Source organism: Brassica napus, chromosome C5 (genome assembly GCF_020379485.1).
Source record: "Brassica napus cultivar Da-Ae chromosome C5, Da-Ae, whole genome shotgun sequence".
NCBI lineage: Eukaryota > Viridiplantae > Streptophyta > Magnoliopsida > Brassicales > Brassicaceae > Brassica > Brassica napus.
This window is the reverse complement of record NC_063448.1, coordinates 9,360,016-9,376,643: the sequence shown is the minus strand read 5'-3', so window position 1 is coordinate 9,376,643 and position 16,628 is coordinate 9,360,016. Positions and strand designations below refer to the sequence as shown.

At 37.9% G+C, this 16,628-nt stretch overlaps 6 protein-coding genes across 9 annotated transcripts; 4 read left to right on the top strand and 2 right to left on the bottom strand.

The window, feature by feature from the left end:
- Positions 1–586: 586 nt before the first annotated feature.
- LOC106427083 (plant cysteine oxidase 3) lies at positions 587–2,163 on the top strand. Of its 4 annotated transcripts, none has more exons than XM_013867813.3 (6): positions 587–862; positions 963–1,004; positions 1,073–1,224; positions 1,295–1,448; positions 1,542–1,745; positions 1,831–2,163. In XM_013867813.3, the coding sequence occupies exons 1-6, from the start codon at positions 667–669 to the stop codon at positions 1,956–1,958; spliced, it is 876 nt and encodes a 291-aa protein (XP_013723267.2). In that variant the 5' UTR covers positions 587–666; the 3' UTR covers positions 1,959–2,163. The 4 variants fall into 4 exon arrangements, with proteins under 4 accessions (XP_013723267.2, XP_013723268.2, XP_013723270.1 ...); XM_013867814.3 differs by having other exon boundaries at positions 589–862; positions 1,545–1,745; XM_013867816.3 differs by lacking the exon at positions 963–1,004 and having other exon boundaries at positions 591–862; positions 1,545–1,745.
- A 484-nt stretch (positions 2,164–2,647) lies between these two features.
- On the top strand, positions 2,648–6,094 carry LOC106427153 (2-isopropylmalate synthase 1, chloroplastic). Its single transcript, XM_048758222.1, has 12 exons — positions 2,648–3,423; positions 3,503–3,716; positions 3,808–3,888; positions 3,980–4,072; positions 4,195–4,281; positions 4,516–4,616; positions 4,843–4,876; positions 4,964–5,038; positions 5,120–5,203; positions 5,295–5,429; positions 5,525–5,670; positions 5,774–6,094. The coding sequence occupies exons 1-12, from the start codon at positions 2,735–2,737 to the stop codon at positions 5,904–5,906; spliced, it is 1,872 nt and encodes a 623-aa protein (XP_048614179.1). The 5' UTR covers positions 2,648–2,734; the 3' UTR covers positions 5,907–6,094.
- Positions 6,095–6,327: 233 nt separating this feature from the next.
- On the top strand, positions 6,328–7,506 carry LOC106427154 (tetraspanin-16). Its single transcript, XM_013867887.3, has 2 exons — positions 6,328–6,787; positions 6,869–7,506. Exons 1-2 carry the CDS (start codon positions 6,341–6,343, stop codon positions 7,166–7,168), a joined length of 747 nt encoding a protein of 248 aa, XP_013723341.1. The 5' UTR covers positions 6,328–6,340; the 3' UTR covers positions 7,169–7,506.
- Positions 7,507–8,144: 638 nt separating this feature from the next.
- Positions 8,145–11,243, top strand: LOC106427169 (tetraspanin-11). The gene is made up of 3 exons (XM_013867906.3): positions 8,145–9,712; positions 10,059–10,362; positions 10,739–11,243. Exons 1-3 carry the CDS (start codon positions 9,206–9,208, stop codon positions 11,218–11,220), a joined length of 1,293 nt encoding a protein of 430 aa, XP_013723360.2. The 5' UTR covers positions 8,145–9,205; the 3' UTR covers positions 11,221–11,243.
- A 44-nt stretch (positions 11,244–11,287) lies between these two features.
- On the bottom strand, positions 11,288–12,574 carry LOC106427170 (60S ribosomal protein L6-1-like). Its single transcript, XM_013867908.3, has 4 exons — positions 12,251–12,574; positions 11,920–12,026; positions 11,645–11,826; positions 11,288–11,551 (listed from the first exon to the last, which is right to left on the bottom strand). Exons 1-4 carry the CDS (start codon positions 12,508–12,510, stop codon positions 11,396–11,398), a joined length of 705 nt encoding a protein of 234 aa, XP_013723362.2. The 5' UTR covers positions 12,511–12,574; the 3' UTR covers positions 11,288–11,395.
- A 252-nt stretch (positions 12,575–12,826) lies between these two features.
- On the bottom strand, positions 12,827–15,719 carry LOC106427092 (kinesin-like protein KIN-8A). The gene is made up of 6 exons (XM_013867829.3): positions 14,906–15,719; positions 14,564–14,837; positions 14,418–14,468; positions 14,253–14,345; positions 13,113–14,174; positions 12,827–13,043 (listed from the first exon to the last, which is right to left on the bottom strand). Exons 1-6 carry the CDS (start codon positions 15,532–15,534, stop codon positions 12,993–12,995), a joined length of 2,160 nt encoding a protein of 719 aa, XP_013723283.2. The 5' UTR covers positions 15,535–15,719; the 3' UTR covers positions 12,827–12,992.
- Between the last annotated feature and the right edge of the window lie 909 nt (positions 15,720–16,628).

Genomic DNA, 16,628 nt, shown 5'->3' with positions numbered 1-16,628 from the left:
CTATATTTTATTTTACAATTTTTCCTTCTGTAGTTGAATGTTATAAAACTATGTATTTTATCATCATTTTTAGTTTATATATTTTCACATATAACCACTCTAAGCAATTCAGTGTTGATAATAGTGCAATGGAAAACGATGACAAAATATTTGATTTTTAAGAATATTTATATATTCTTTATAGCATTAAACTAATTTTTGAAAGAATTATTAGAATTTTAATTTTAATAAAATTTTATATTATTAAAAAATTGTGTTGTATTTTGTTATCTATCTAATTTTAGTATCTAATTTTAGTATCAATTATAGTTTATTTTAAAATATCTCACTTTATATATAAAATTTAATATATAGCTTCTCCGCGAATTCGCGGGGTCTGAATCCTAGTTAATCATAAAATAATAAATCTATATTAAAATTGAATATATTTATGTGAAAATTCCTAAACATATTTTATTTTAATTTGAAACTAATGGAGTATATCTTTTTGACCGAATCCTTCTTTTTGTTTTTGGGTCAATGTTAGGGAATCCATTTGCTTCAATAAAAAAAAACGTTAATGGTTTGAGACTTAAGAGCATCTTTAACACATATGTTAATGTTAATCACACTAGTCCCGGATAAGAACATTCGAACAAATACCAACACACAAAAGAAAGAAGAAGAATGTTGTCGAGGTTGTTCAAGGCTGGTGAGAAGGTTCTGTCCAATCTTGTTAACAAGAAAGACTTTCACATGGCGTCGAGCAATACAGAGAATCCTCCCAAAGTGCAAGAGCTTTACGAGCTCTGCAAATCCACTTTCACTGGGAAAGCTCCTTCTCCTGGTTCCACGCCTGTCCAAAAACTATGCTCTCTCTTGGGTATATTCGTTTTCTCCCTTTCTCTCTGCTTCATTTCGGCGTTAGGGTTTGCAATTTCGTCTGGGTTTGATCGAATCAGTGTAACATTTTATCGAATCAGGGTTGAATTTTAGGGCTCGTTGTGGTGAATTGGTGGTTAAAGGTAGAAACTTTGTGAATGTTTTGCGTTTACAAGCAGAGATGTGATTTGGGTTTTTGGTCATCATGCAGATTCAGTGAGTCCTGGAGATGTTGGGCTTGAAGAGGAAGCTCAAGATGATGATAGAGGCTATGGAGTTTCTGGGGTTAGCCGCGTCAACAGAGTAGGAAGATGGGCTCAGCCGATCACATTCTTAGACATTCATGAATGTGATACCTTTACAGTAAGTGTCTTTGAGATTTTGATACTGGTGATACAATCATGAAATCTAAATTATATGTTTGTTTCTTCAGATGTGTGTTTTTTGCTTCCCAACATCCTCAGTGATTCCATTGCATGACCATCCAGAGATGACTGTCTTTAGCAAAATCCTCTATGGATCACTTCATGTTAAAGCTTACGACTGGGTCGAACCTCCATGTATTATCACACATGACAAATCACAAGGTTATCGATTTTTATTTTCTTCTCATCTCGGTGTCTAGTTTTGGTTCATTTGTGTGATTGATAATATAAAGATTTCTTTGCAATTGCTTGTAGCAGCACGGTTGGCGAAACTGGTTACCGACAAAGTGATAACGCCTCAGTCTGAACTACCAGTGTTGTACCCAAAGACTGGAGGCAATCTCCATTGTTTCACTGCGCTGACTCCATGTGCGGTGCTCGACATTCTCACACCTCCTTACAACGAAAACGCTGGCAGGTCTTGCAGTTACTACATGGACTATCCTTTCTCCACTTTCGGTATGCAAACTTTCTCCTTCTTCAGAAGGACATTATGTTTACTCTGTTTTTCTTTGGCCGATGGGTAATTCTCTTTGGTTTACAGCACTGGAGGAAGGTGTGAAGAGCGTGGAAGGAAAGGAAGACGAGTACGCTTGGCTTGTGCAGATAGACACACCCGATGAGCTTCACATGCGTCCCGGATCGTATACGGGTCCAACTATTCAAGTTTAGATTGTTGCAAGTCGGTTTTGTAGCCAAGTAGAGAGTACTCTTGTATCATTGTTCCTGGAGAAGATGTCAAATACAGTTTCGGGTTAAAGATACTCCTTCATCAGTGCATGTCTGCTTCACACGATTATATTATAAACTATTGAAACTGTTTAATAAATGTACATAAAAGTCGGTATTGAGATATGGTACTCAAGTTCAAATTCAATTCTTTGCTAGTGACCTGCGATTACTTTACATCCCCAATAACGCTTTGATGCATCAGCAAAACTAATCCACCATAAGTATCTTTATCATAGTGAAATAGTACTATCGCTATCATGGTTTCAGTTTTTACTGATCTTTCTTCCTCGTAATTAACAGTGGCCTGTAAACTAATTTACCCGGAGAAAACTGCCAATAAAATCTAGAACTTTCAAATTAAAACTAAAATAAATTTTAACTAGTGTTTGAAAAAAAAATTCTCTAATTTTTAAATGTTTTTGTTTTTTATTAACATAAGTTTTTGGCTTCAATTTGAAAGTCCAAACTCAAAAGTTTTTATAACTTTTTTTCTATTTACTTTACCTGGTAACAGTGCTGTTAAAATTATAACAGAGGAAGTTATTTAAGGAGGGAACTTTCAGGTGGGACCATTTTGTTTTAACTTTTTACTGTTTGGAAAAAGAGAAAGTGACGATCAAACAGAGCTGGATCAAGTTACCGCCGCCACGTTAATAAAACCTTCTTCTTCTTCTCTCTCGTCGTCCCCCTTTAGGTTTACCACTCTTCCTTCAACAATGGCGTCTTCGATTCTCAGAAACCCTATGCTCTCATCACCAACAACAATCACCACCCCTTCTCTTCCCTCCTTCTCCTCGAAACCCTCACCTCTCTCATTCCGCTTCCCACCCTCCCACCACCGCTCCTCCCTCCGCATCAAATCCCTCCGCCTCTCGTGCTCCCTCTCAGATCCCTCTCCTCCCCTCCGCCGCCGCCGCCCGGAGTACATCCCCAACCGCATTTCCGACCCCAACTACGTCCGAGTCTTCGACACCACTCTCCGCGACGGCGAACAGTCCCCCGGAGCCACCCTCACCTCCAAGGAGAAGCTCGACATCGCGCGCCAGCTCGCGAAGCTGGGCGTCGACGTAATCGAGGCCGGGTTCCCCGCCGCCTCCAAGGACGACTTCGAAGCCGTGAAAACCATAGCCGAAACCGTGGGAAACGCCGTCGACGGAGACGGTTACGTCCCCGTCATCTGCGGACTCTCGAGATGCAACAAGAGAGATATCGAGACGGCGTGGGAGGCTGTGAAGTACGCCAAAAGGCCGAGGATCCATACGTTCATCGCCACGAGTGACATTCACTTGGAGTATAAGCTGAAGAAGAGCAGAGACGAGGTCATCGAGATCGCTAGGAATATGGTAAAGTTCGCGAGGAGCTTGGGGTGTGAGGACGTTGAGTTTAGTCCTGAAGATGCAGGAAGGTTCGAGATTTTTTACTTTTTGTGAATAAGAGAATCTTCTTATTGTTTGATTCTTTTTTTCTTTTTGGGATTTTTCTAGATCGGAGAGAGAGTTTTTGTATCAGATTCTTGGGGAAGTGATAAAAGCTGGAGCGACTACGCTTAATATACCTGACACTGTTGGTATAACGTTGCCTAGTGAGTTTGGTCAGTTGATTGCTGATATCAAAGCCAATACTCCTGGGATCGAGAATGTTATCATCTCAACGCATTGTCAGAATGATCTTGGGCTCTCCACTGCCAACACTTTATCTGTATTTGTCAACTTTTCTTTCTCCTTTCGGCTTAGATCAGATTAGCTTAGCTCTCAGAATGTTCTCAGTCACATCGTTTTTGGTTATTCAGGGTGCACATTCGGGTGCAAGGCAACTGGAAGTGACTATCAATGGCATTGGCGAAAGAGCTGGAAACGCTTCACTAGAAGAGGTTATATTTTGTTGCATTCAATTCATGATCATCTAGTGTTGCATTTGAATACTTATTTTATTACCTAAAGATTGTCTTTGTAACGGTTTAGGTTGTGATGGCCATAAAATGCCGTGGAGATCATGTATTAGGAGGCCTGTATACTGGAATCGATACTCGGCACATTGTTATGACAAGCAAGATGGTATACTTTTAAACTTTGTTTACGCTGTGAAGACAAACTAGTTTTCTTGTCTTGAGAAGGGGAAAAGAGTATGTAGATTTGCTAAGATAAGGTGTCTCATAACGTGTGGCTTGATTTATCAGGTTGAAGATTACACAGGAATGCAAACACAGCCCCATAAGGCTATTGTAGGAGTGAATGCCTTTGCGCATGAAAGTGGTATTCATCAGGTCAGCTGATGAAATAAATCGTTGTAATACGTATTTTGATTACTCTTTTTGATAAATATTAAAGGTTGTTCACATGATCTATCTTTCCCCCTTTTTTGCAAAGTATAACTTTCCTTGTAGGCTGTAAACTTTAAGCTATATACTCTTTTGACTTGCATGTTCACTCTTTCTTGTACAACTATCTACATGATTGTTTCTCCAGTTTCGCCTAATGACTGTTCATACTTCTTTTAGGATGGAATGCTCAAACACAAGGGCACATATGAAATTATATGCCCCGAAGAAATTGGACTTGAACGATCTAATGATGCTGGCATTGTTTTGGGGAAGCTTAGGTATGAAAGCTTTTTCTTGTATAGACAATGCAACAAGCCGACATGCCTGTAACTGGTGGATATACTCTACAGTTAGGATAATTTGCTTTTGACGTTGAATATTTCCAGACACTACTAGGCATTTGGTTTTATTTGACAACTTAGCAATTCATAAGCTAGTGTACACTACGTATATACTTGAAACCTGAAGTCTAACTGTTGGCTTCTGTTTTGCTTGGATATGCAGTGGGCGTCATGCGTTGAAAGACCGTTTGACTGAGGTACACATCAATCTTTACCCAAACACATACTCACTATTGCCATCTTTGTGGGAGACACTAATGTCCTTTTGTATTTTGTATTACCAGCTTGGTTATGTACTAGATGATGAACAACTAATTTCCATTTTCTGGCGCTTCAAATCTGTGGCTGAGCGGAAAAAGGTAGTTGGTTTTATATGCGTTATTCGTTCAAACTTATAGTTTTCAATCCCAACTGATGTATGTGTTATTCTCATGATCCAGAGAGTTACCGACGCAGATATAATAGCTTTGGTTTCTGATGAGGTTTTCCAGCCAGAAGCTCTGTGGAAACTCCTGGACATTCAGGTGAAACTGGGATCAAGATGATCTTTCTTTTACTCGTTTTCTTACTCATTGTCTTTAGTCAATTCTCATTTTAGTTGAAACTGGAATGCAGATAACTTGTGGGACTTTGGGGCTTTCAACAGCAACCGTGAAACTTGCTGACGCTGATGGCAAAGAGCATGTTGCTTGTTCTATGGGAACCGGGCCTGTCGATTCAGCTTATAAGGCAGTCGATCTTGTTGTCAAGGTATTAATGTATTATACAATTGTGGCTTACATATACATATAACTTCACCTTTATATCATCGGTTATTTAAAAAAACTTCATTTTCCACATTGTAGGAACCAGCGACTCTGCTTGAGTACTCAATGAATGCAGTAACAGAAGGCATCGATGCCATTGCAACCACAAGAGTTCTTATCCGAGGAAACAACAATTACTCAACTACAAACGCAATCACTGGTGAAGAAGTTCAAAGGACCTTTAGGTAAAAAATCGTCTTCCCTCATATCTAATTCAACTTATACCCAGCTTATTTTTATTGCCTTTCTGATTCTTTTATAACACGGAACGAGACTGTCTTTTGGCAGTGGAACCGGAGCAGGAATGGACATCGTGGTCTCGAGCGTCAAAGCTTATGTCGGAGCTCTGAACAAGATGCTCGATTTCAAAGAGAACTCCACAACAAAAATCCCTTCTCAAAACAACAAAGTACCTGCCTGAATCAAAATCGAGTCAGACCAGAGTTAGTCTTTTCTGGTATAGGTACATAGTTTGGTAATAACGAGAGTTCAAAGTTTGCATATTGTTTTAAAGAAGTATCTTTGCTGAAAGAGTTTGTTTACTATAAAATATTTATCTAACTTAAATCTCTTTTTCCTTTTTTTTTGAATACATAACTTAAACCTCTATATTTAGAAATAACCATGCTAGCATAAGAACTAACCCAACGGTTAACAGTTTAAACATTACCTGTCCTAAGACGCCTGTCCTTACTAAACTAAGGTCTTAAAACTGAAAAGCACCTGACACCTCTGTTTTGGGATTTTGTTTCTCTATTTGTTACAACTTCTTGGTTTATCGAGACTCAGAAACATAACTTTCTTTGCGAATCTTTTTACATATTCGGATTCGAGAACAACAAGGGAAAGAAGAAAATGTCGGAGCTACGAACCGGATTCCTAACAATGGCGACGATAGTTCTTATATGCCTAGGTTTAACGATGACGGGAACAGGTTTATATCACAAGAAAATAGTCTCAAAATGCATCGGAGAAAGCGATGGCAGTTTCGTCTTCATTGGCCTGCTCTTGCTTGTGTTTCCTCAGTTTGGTCTTTATGCAATCTGTCTTCGATCGAAACGTATCTTCACCTTCTACATCTACGCGATGATGTTCGTCTTCATTGTCCTTAGTGGCTACTCTTTAAAATGCTTCATCTACAACACAACTTTTGGTATCGCCAAGAATCCTTCCCAGGAAACCAGGACCGTCAAGCAGTTGGTAGGGCGTTTAGTCCCTGCAGAAAAACTCGCTAGAGCCACCGACTGTATCATTCATAATCATGATTGCAACTTCAACGCCAGCCTAAACAGCAATGTCTGGGTAAGGTCTTTTTATTCATTTTATATAGCACAAATGATAAAAGATCAAACTCTAATGATTAAAACAAAATGTATGTTACAGAAGTTTTGCTGCGCGCAACCACCAGGATGTGGAGAGATGACAATGTTCGGTGCACCAGGAGAATGGAGTTGGAAACGGCAACACGTAGAGAACAAAGTCCCTGAAGAATGTGCTTACGATTACTGTCTTAGTTGCAGAGGCTGTCAGCTCAGCATCTTGAAAGCCATTGTTCATCAATGGAAGTATCTCTCCATCTTCGCTTACCCTTCACTCTTTCTCGTTTGTCTCAGCCTCGTCATTGCCAAGTTCATTCTTGACACGTTCGATGAACCCGATGATTATCGTGGCTCTTATTCTTGATTCTTAATCTTCCATTTTGATACATTATCATGTATTCATACTTTAGTATTTTCAATAGATGTATTTTATTAATATAACCATGTCTCTCTCTCTCTTTTTTTTTTGTGTGCATTCTAACAACAATGCCTCAAATTAAGCTATATCAAAAATAATATTAACATAAACTTAACAAAAATAGCCTTATAGTTCCAATTTATATAGCTATAATCTACCGTTCCACTTGCATATTAACAGACTAAACAATACTATAGTCTCTAGATAGTCAATTAGTCATTGTCAAAATCTAATTCACTATTAACTCCTCTCTAAACTAGATAATCTTCTTAACCCCCACACGTTCTCTAATTCTAGGCTCCAACTGGATCGACCATTTTTTGAATGATAATTCCATTAATTCCATAAAAAAATTTACCATTTAACATGAATGAAATAGAATGCTCATTCCATCAATTCCAAAAAAAACTAATCAAAATACAAAGCAAAACATTCCAAAACAATTTTGATAAGTAATAAATGAAATGAATTCATTCCATTTTTCTACTACATTCCATTCATGGCTTTGACTGGTGACATGTGGTATAGTTGTTTTACTTTGACTTAGGAATAAAAATCATTGATAACTCAAAATTGTTACCAATCATGTATAAAATTTAACCTTTTGGTTTTAAGTTTGATTTAACATGTGTTGTGTTTGAGTTACAACTTTGACTTAAATCCTTTATAAAATTGCTAACTCAAAACTTAAACTAACATCAACCAAAATTCCATGTTGTAGAAGTTTGAGTTACAAAATTAATTGATTTTTTTGTCAAAAAATAAAAAGGAAAATAATGAGTTTCAAAACTGACGTGACAAGTTAGTTACGTACATATTTCTTTGCTTTGTAAATTTTAAATATTACTATTTATGGTTACAATTCCACAATTATAGTAATGTCTCTAAGTTTATTTTGTTTGAAATTACAACCATGATTTGGATTGAACATATATAATTTTTTGCTATTACTAGATTTTTAGCTTAAAGTTCATGATATTATTATTATTAATATTATTATTCTTATTTCATAAATTTATTTTAATATTGATATTATAATAAATAGTATTATTAGTGATGATAATATTTAGAAAATAATAATTTTTGAAAAATATTTTTTCAAAATTTTATACTAATTTAAAATATACTTTTTAATTTATTTATTTCAAAATAGCTTAACGGTTCATTTGTTTATCATAAATATTTTCATTATTTATATGTTTATATATTCAATTATTTTGTTAAAAATCCTTACTACAACTTATACATCAAAAGTGTTACGAGTCATAAAAGTTTTAATAAAATAATAACTTTTATTTTTACTGCAAACTTACCACATAAACTTAGGGGGGGTGTATTCAATCTAAAATTTGAGGTGATTTAACTTTTAATGAGGTTTTAGATGATTTTAAGGAATTGCAGAGAATAAAATGATTTTTGTTAAACCACTCTAGAATATTACCTAAAACCATGGGATTTGAGTTTTATTTTTTTTAACTAAGAAACTCCACCCAAACACTTTAAAATCACTTGAAAAATTTAAAACTCCACAACTTAAAATATTTTCAATAACAATGGATTTCAGAGTAATTTATAAAATGTCAAGTTCAATAACACTGGATTTTAAATGAGTTTTTAAAATTCATGTTTCAATAACAGTGGATTTGTCATTTTGAAACAAATCACCTAAAACTCTCAATTGAATACACCCCCCCCCCCTTACAGTTTTTACCATATAATTTTTACTGCGAATTACATCGAATTATAAATCATACCAATCGGAGTCTCTATTCCTTTCTATTCCATGTATTCCTTTCTTTATTTACAAGTTTCAGCCAATGGCACAAAGTAATAATCTCCACCAATATCCCCCACTACCTCAAAAATCAACCGTTCACTACTCTGTCCCATAATAACCACGACTCCGCACAGACTAAAACGTTACAGAACATAACTATCAAATTCCAAAAAAAAAAACCTCTCTAGGAGAAAAGAAGATCACAAATGTTTAGAGTAAGCAATTTCGTGGTGGGTTTAGCCAACACGTTGGTGATGTTAGTGGGCGTATCAGCCATAGGCTACTCCATTTACATGTTCGTTCACCAAGACGTGACTGACTGTGAATCAGCGATACGTGCACCACTCCTCACGACCGGAATCGTCCTCTTTGTTGTGTCTTTAATCGGAGTGATAGGATCTTGCTTCAAGGAGAATCTCGCCATGGTCTCTTACTTGATCATACTGTTTGCGGGCATTGCTGCGTTGATGGTTTTCTCGGTGTTTCTCTTCTTTGTGACTAACAAAGGAGCCGGTCATGTGGTGTCTGGTCGAGGGTATAGAGAATACAAGACGGTTGATTTCTCGACTTGGCTTAACAGTTTTGTTGGGGGGAAGAGATGGGTTGGTATAAGGTCTTGTCTGGCTGAGGCTAGAGTTTGTGATGATTTGAGTGATGGTCGCGTTAGTCAGATCGCTGATGCGTTTTATCACAAGAACTTGTCTCCCATCCAGGTATATAGTATACATTTATATTTTCTATTTGAAATGTTAGAGTTCTTATACAAATTCAGAAAATATTTTAATTTGATTTTAAACATTTTATTTTATGTGATTAATTATTTTTCATAATTTTAAACTAATAGAAATTTGATAAATACTAATTAATTTTTTGAAATTTATAATTTATCATTATTGTATAATAAAATGCATATTTTTAATTAAAAACAAGCATTTTGAAAGAAAAAATTATCCAAGAACATGCATCGTTCTGTTTAATAGTGTTTTACGTAATTTTATTACCATAATACATGAACAAAACCTCCTTCATTTTCGTATTAATACTCAATGTTTCTCGCAGTCGGGTTGTTGTAAGCCACCGTCGGATTGCAACTTTACGTTCAGAAACGCGACGTTTTGGATACCACCGGCCAAAAACGAAACGGCGGTTGCGACCAATAACGGCGACTGCGGTGCGTGGAGTAACGTGCAAACGGAGTTGTGCTTTAACTGCAACGCATGCAAAGCGGGTGTGTTGGCGAACATAAGAGAGAAGTGGAGGCATCTTCTTGTTTTCAACATCTGTCTCCTCATCTTCCTCATCACCGTCTATTCTTGCGGTTGCTGTGCTCGTCGTAACAATCAAACAGCTAGGAAAAGTGATTCTGCATGATCACTTTATGTTCATTTGTGTCTTGTTTTCTTTTCTCTGTTTGTTTTGTTGTTAATTATCTTTTGGTTTCTTAGGACAATGTAATGTTTGTTTCGAACCTATCATCGTGAACTTATTCACAGTTCGCAAGTACGTATTAAACATGTCACATTTCTAATTATCTTTTGGTTTCTTAGGACAAGAAATTCTTGGTTCTTTATTTCCTATTTTTAGTCAGTAACAATTAACTAATGCCACAAAGGAAACATTAACACATACAAAACAATTTCATAATTTAAATCGATTTTAATCTCCTCTCGTTAATCATCATTAACCTCTCTCCCGGACAATTGATTGATCGATTTGGAGTTTGTGTTCCCGAAGAAAAAACAGAACAATGGAAGGTCAGCTAAGACAATTACAAGACATATTCAACCGGTTCGACATGGACGGAGATGGAAGCCTAACCATCTTAGAACTCGCGGCGCTTCTCCGGTCCCTTGGTCTGAAACCTTCAGGCGACCAAATCCACCTTTTGTTAGCAAGTATGGACGCAAACGGCAACGGTTTCGTCGAGTTTGATGAGCTTGTAGGAGCCATTCTTCCTGACCTGAACGAAGAGGTCCTTATCAACTCCGAGCAGTTAATGAACATTTTCAAATCATTTGATAGAGATGGTAATGGATTCATCAGCGCGGCTGAATTGGCTGGAGCCATGGCTAAGATGGGACAACCATTGACGTATAGAGAACTAAGGGAGATGATCCAAGAAGCTGATACAAACGGTGATGGTGTTATAAGCTTTGGTGAATTCGCTTCAATTATGGCTAAATCTGCTGTTGAATATTTCGGTTTAAAGATTAATTCATGATGATCCATTTTCTTTATGTTTTTTTTTTTTCGTTTCTTAGAATTGATAATTGTTGACTATTGATATATAAATCAGAGAAAATAGTCTTTTTAATTTAAAAGAGAACAAAATCTCAGGGGAAAACAGATTCTTGAAATGTGATATGATGGGAAACAAGAAGATAAGATGATGAAATCTAGAAAACAAGCTCATGGGGTTTCATTCCTTGTGACAATGAGAACCTGGCGCCGAGGTAAGTCTTGAGCTCTGGCACTGCTTCAATGGCTTTGACCAAAGCTGCGTCCACAGTTTTCTGGTCTTCTTTCTTCTCCTGTGGGATCTCTTTCTTCACCTGTAGATACCCATCATTGATTTTAAGGTTAGAGCAAGTTAGGATACTCAGATTCATAAGAGTGTTTATGTTTGCTAAGGAGATGTTAAATACCTCTTTATCTGCTTCAAAGAACTCTCCTTCTCCTTTCTTGGTTTTCTTCTCAGCAACCTTTCCGAAGTACTTGTCATCGAACTTCTCAATGCTGACTCCAGAAATGTCAACCTTGGTTGAGGTTCCAATCACATACGACTGGTTAACACGTCTCAATGGCACACCATTGATCTTGAATGGTCCTAAAAGAAGGCCAAAAAAGAAAGACAAGACTACATGAACAAAATTTCGAACTTGGACAACCAAACACATCCAAACAAAACACTGTTACGCACCTGTAACCAAAAGCAAACCAGAAGCAAGTTGCTTGAGGAAGACAACTCTCTTTCCCTTGAATCTACCAGCAAGGATGATCAACACAGTTCCTGGAGTTATGCTTGCTCTGCAAGCACATACAAAACAACACCATCAATAACAGAATAGCATAAAGTATCAAACTTTGAAACCTACATTTCAACAAACACTAGCTACCACTGATTCAAAACCATCTCTAACCTTACCGACAAATCAATTCTAACTCAAAAAATCTGTCGGAACCAACCAAAACATTTACATTTCCCCCTTGAACTTAATTAAAAAACACTAAATGCAAGAAAATGAATTTACTTGAGCTTGGTAGGCTTAGGTTTGCGTCTGTTAGCGAGCGGCTTCTTAACGTCTTCAGCCGGATAAAACTTAGCCGGCTTCTCAACGGGAGCTGCAACCTTGGACTTAGCATCGTGACGAGGGAAAACGCCGCCGTTCTTGGCCTTGATTGCCCACAAACCTCTCTTGTGGTACATTTGCGAGCGAGAGTATTTGCCTACACCCCTGATCAGATCAGGGTTTCGGCTTACTTTCGGGGTCCTCTGCTTCGCCGCCGGCATCTTTTTCTCTCTTCTTTTTTTCTCTGTGACAAAACAAACTCTCAGAGAGGCGTAAACCCTAGATGGCTTTTAAATATAAAGACGGTAAGCAGCGAATAAAACCTAATGGGCCTAATTTGTGTTTTAGAATAAATCTAATGGGCCTTATATGGGTTTAATAATATAATATGGGTTTTTTATGTTAAGCTTATGTTCAAGTTGGGGAAGCCACACATCCCTCCCAAGTAGTCTCAGACAGACTCTCAAACAAAACATGATCTCTTCATTTTTTTTTTTTTGACTAAACATAACAATGAGAATCATGAAGTACAACTGATGAAAAGAATTGTAAAAATAAATTAGTAAACAAAAACAAATTATTGTGTTTTTTTGTCATTATGCTTCTATAGAATACAGATGCTAAGCAAACAGTGGATGAAACAGACAAGAAACACAAAAACACTGATAACATCTGAATCTGATCAGTCTTTTAAACTCGTGTGTTAATGCCTCATGTGTGTTGTTGTTGTTGTCCTTGGACGAGCAAACCCCGGCTGCACCAAAACAAATATATATTAGTGAATAACAGATTCTTGTTGACCAAGTTTTATAGTAAAGGTTACCTGAAGCAGCATCGAAGGAGCTTCTTGATTAACAGGAGGAACATGGCTTCTCGTTTTCCTTCTATCCAACGAAGGACTATTAGCTACCGTTATGTCCCAAAAGCTTCTCTTTTTAGCTGCTGCAGCTGGAGATGCAAACCTATGACTAGGGCTTTTTATCAGCTCCTTCTCTCTCTCCTTTGGTCTCAAGCTCCCTCTCGTCACAATCCTCCTTGTTGTTGTTGTCTCTTTGCCTCTCTCTGGAGTTTTCTCGCTCTTTTTACTACACAGTTCTTTCATCAGCTCTTCCTTTTGCTTCTTCATCTGCACCGCATGTTCCCTCTTCATTCTCTCCATCTCCATCTTCAACGCCTTGACAGTCAGCTGAAGCTCCTTCACTGCATCTTCTGCTTTTCTCCTTTTGGATGATTCTGGTGTGAAGCATGTTCCTGACAACAACGAGTGCCTCGGTTTCTTCTTCTGTTGCGCTGTTAATGCTGATGGTGGAGTCATTAGAGATGAGATTGATGGAGGTGTTGGAGATATGTTGTTGTTAGCATCTGCTAAGGTCTCTGCTTCAAGAGTCGAAACCTTCTGCTGCTGTTCCGCTAGCTTTACACGCAGCTCACGGTTCTCTTCCTGAAGCTCCAACACTAGCTTGGCCTGATCAGGCCCTTCACTCACTTGAACCACCACCTCTTCATTCACTTCACATCCCTTCACACGAATCTCCTTGGCTCGATCTGCCCAATGGAGAGTGTTCTGCGTCTCACCGAAAGAATGATTGCTTGGACTTATGTTAGCAATCATCACCGTGTTACACGAACCGCCTAGCGAGTCTTTCAGCAGCTGCGTCAGCTTTGAGTTTCTGTAAGGAATATGTTTCTTCCCTTCCACAAGCGCGTTAATGCAGCTGCTTAACGCAAGAAGCGATCTGTTTATGTTGGCTCCTTCGAGAGATCTAAGCGTCCTTTGATCAGTAGCTATCGCTCTTTCTGATCCAGCGAGATCAATGAGGGATAGCTTCCCAACTCGGCTGATGATATTCATGGAACCATCTCTAGTCTTATACTCCACTACAACCTAAAGAAGATGCTATATTCATTAAGATACTATCATTTTGCGCAGTGTGAGATCTGAGGAAGATGTGATATTATTAACCTGAAGGATGGCGTGTGAGCGTGAAGATGTCTCATTGCAACGAGTAGGCTCAGTGGTTCTGTTTTGGTTTCCCCTTTGGAGCAAAGCCATAACCTGCAATGAACCATAACTTAAAAAGTTTAAGCTTTGCTTAGCATTTGACTCTCAAAGATTAGAATATGAAACCTCATCTGTGGAATAAGCTCTATATTGAGTGAGACCAGCTGCCACAATTCCCTAATTATTGATCACATTCAAAGAAAAGCAAAGCTAATGAATGAAACCATTGTGTTCATATATCAAAAACATAAGTTAAAGTTTTTTATGTGTACCTGTTTATCTTCACGGAGAATGAGAGGTCTACCAGGAGAAAGCAAATCTCTAACGGTTTCGTTATAGACTTCAAGATAAGAGAGATGAACAGTATGGTTCCCATCTAAGCTCCTCTCTCTAACCTTAGCAAACAAATCTTTAATCGCTAAAACCATCACACCTGGATTCTCCATAGTCCCCAGCATTGTATAAGTCTTGCCTGCTCCCGTAGCACCGTAGCAGAACACAGAACCGTTCCTTCCTTCAACCACTGCTTCCAACAGATCTCCTGTTCTGTAAAGGAAACACACACAACGTTAAGTACTCGCAGCATATAGACATTATGTTTGAGATATACTTACGTGGTGGAGTAGACTTCTCGTTGTGTTGTTGTCTCAGGAAAAGAAGAATCAAAAGTGAAATGGCGAACACGGAGCCGTTTAAGCCTTAAGTAATCGTTATCGTTAGTAAACTCCGTTAGATAAACATCTCTTCTGTTCAAAACCTTGACGCAGCATCTTGACCCGTTCTCTCTTTCCTTCTTCCCCATTGGTCTAAGCCTAACGAACACCATGATCCTACTCCCACCACAAGCCTCAAAGTTCTCACCTTTCTCAGCTCCGTTACCCATCGAGAGCTTTCTTATCACAGTAGAAGACTTAACCGGGGCCGTGTTCGTACCAAAAACCCGATCTGCGTCAGCTACATTGTTGTTCTCTTTGGTCTCATCGTAAGCAAAGTTTGGATCTTTATCTCCTTTCTTGCAAGAATCGAGCACGTCGTGAGGCTTAAACCTCAGATCTTGGGGTTTTGGGGAATGATGAAGATGGTTAGGGTTGTTTCTGAGAGAGAAAGAGGCTCGCTTTTGCTGCTCGTACAAGAGAGTCAAAGCTCTCATCTTTTCCTTGAGCCCTTGATGTGGATTCGTGTATTCTTGCCTCCTGCTTTGCTCGTGATTCATCATCGCCTTGGATCGGGTCGATACAGGCATTGTTCTTCCTTCTCTTTTCTCTTTTCACTCTAGTGTGTTTTTGGGATCTTTTAGAGAGACTGATGAATCGCTGTTTGGTTAGACTGTGAAGGAGTGTGTTGGTCAAAACCCCGAAGCTTTGAAAGTGTAGATGATGCTAAAATTGGTATTTTCAGTCTTTGTTTTTGGATCCAAGAAGATAGACAACAAAAAAATTATAGAAAAAAAAAAGATATTTTTGAAAAATGTATTTGTAACGGTCAAAATTTGCTTTGTCAGCCCGATGATTTAGCTTTGAGGGCCCACCTTCATTATTTTATTTCTTTTTAAAAGATATATTGGTGACAGTGTGGCACGGTAAACATCGTTGCTTTTTCATTTTCTTTATCAACTCGGCCCAGCAGTAATTTAGACCATTGGGTAACAAACATTTTAGGCCTTAAAATTTATACTATTTCTTATAATAAAAAGACTTAAATGTATAATTATTGTATAGTTCATTGGTTTTGTTAATACATTAATATTTATCTAGTTTATATGTTATGAATCATGAAGTGGATGATCCATAACCTAGACCATACAAGTTCAAGACTATAGTCCATTGGAGGTTTTACATCCAGTCACATAAAAGACCCATTCAACCTTATGTCTTTATGAGTTTGACCATGTCATTATGTAGAGTATCTTTGTAATCAATTCTCTGTTTGACTCCACCTTGTATGAATCACTATATATAGTGGTGTAAGCAATAAGAAATATACAACACATTCTCACAAATCTTCTCTCAAATCTTAACACGTTATCAGCACGAGACTCTCTCCACCTGAGCAATCTCATCCGTCGGCGATCATCTCTTTTCCGGCCATTTCTTCCGGCCCTCAGCCTTGCTCCGCCGGCCAAGTCTATCCCTCTCACGGTTTTTCGGCCAGCTCCTCCACCTCTCTCTCAACCAGCTCATCCGCGGATTAGCTCTCTCTCACGGTGGTCCATTCAGATCAATTTGGTGTTTTCTAAAAAGGTAAACTAATCTATCCATAAAATGTAAGAACACCACATATCTGAATCCTGATTATTAGATCTATTTGAATCATAAACTTATAAAAATTTATGGATCT

Excerpts from the sequence above, each read along its gene's own strand:
- LOC106427083 (XM_013867813.3), top strand. The coding sequence starts at position 667 with ATGTTGTCGAGGTTGTTCAAGGCTGGTGAGAAGGTTCTGTCCAATCTT. Across the intron at positions 1,005-1,072 it reads TGGTGAATTGGTGGTTAAAG|ATTCAGTGAGTCCTGGAGAT; the intron begins GTAGAAACTTTG and ends GTCATCATGCAG. Across the intron at positions 1,225-1,294 it reads ATGAATGTGATACCTTTACA|ATGTGTGTTTTTTGCTTCCC; the intron begins GTAAGTGTCTTT and ends TTGTTTCTTCAG.
- LOC106427153 (XM_048758222.1), top strand. The coding sequence starts at position 2,735 with ATGGCGTCTTCGATTCTCAGAAACCCTATGCTCTCATCACCAACAACA. Across the intron at positions 3,889-3,979 it reads GAAACGCTTCACTAGAAGAG|GTTGTGATGGCCATAAAATG; the intron begins GTTATATTTTGT and ends GTAACGGTTTAG. Across the intron at positions 5,039-5,119 it reads CTGTGGCTGAGCGGAAAAAG|AGAGTTACCGACGCAGATAT; the intron begins GTAGTTGGTTTT and ends CTCATGATCCAG.
- LOC106427154 (XM_013867887.3), top strand. The coding sequence starts at position 6,341 with ATGTCGGAGCTACGAACCGGATTCCTAACAATGGCGACGATAGTTCTT. Across the intron at positions 6,788-6,868 it reads GCCTAAACAGCAATGTCTGG|AAGTTTTGCTGCGCGCAACC; the intron begins GTAAGGTCTTTT and ends TGTATGTTACAG.
- LOC106427169 (XM_013867906.3), top strand. The coding sequence starts at position 9,206 with ATGTTTAGAGTAAGCAATTTCGTGGTGGGTTTAGCCAACACGTTGGTG. Across the intron at positions 9,713-10,058 it reads AGAACTTGTCTCCCATCCAG|TCGGGTTGTTGTAAGCCACC; the intron begins GTATATAGTATA and ends TGTTTCTCGCAG. Across the intron at positions 10,363-10,738 it reads AACAGCTAGGAAAAGTGATT|ACAGAACAATGGAAGGTCAG; the intron begins CTGCATGATCAC and ends CCCGAAGAAAAA.
- LOC106427170 (XM_013867908.3), bottom strand. The coding sequence starts at position 12,510 with ATGCCGGCGGCGAAGCAGAGGACCCCGAAAGTAAGCCGAAACCCTGAT. Across the intron at positions 12,027-12,250 it reads CCTAAGCCTACCAAGCTCAA|AGCAAGCATAACTCCAGGAA; the intron begins GTAAATTCATTT and ends ATGTGCTTGCAG. Across the intron at positions 11,552-11,644 it reads TCTTTGAAGCAGATAAAGAG|GTGAAGAAAGAGATCCCACA; the intron begins GTATTTAACATC and ends GGGTATCTACAG.
- LOC106427092 (XM_013867829.3), bottom strand. The coding sequence starts at position 15,534 with ATGCCTGTATCGACCCGATCCAAGGCGATGATGAATCACGAGCAAAGC. Across the intron at positions 14,469-14,563 it reads TTCTCCGTGAAGATAAACAG|GGAATTGTGGCAGCTGGTCT; the intron begins GTACACATAAAA and ends ATCAATAATTAG. Across the intron at positions 14,175-14,252 it reads GCTCACACGCCATCCTTCAG|GTTGTAGTGGAGTATAAGAC; the intron begins GTTAATAATATC and ends CATCTTCTTTAG.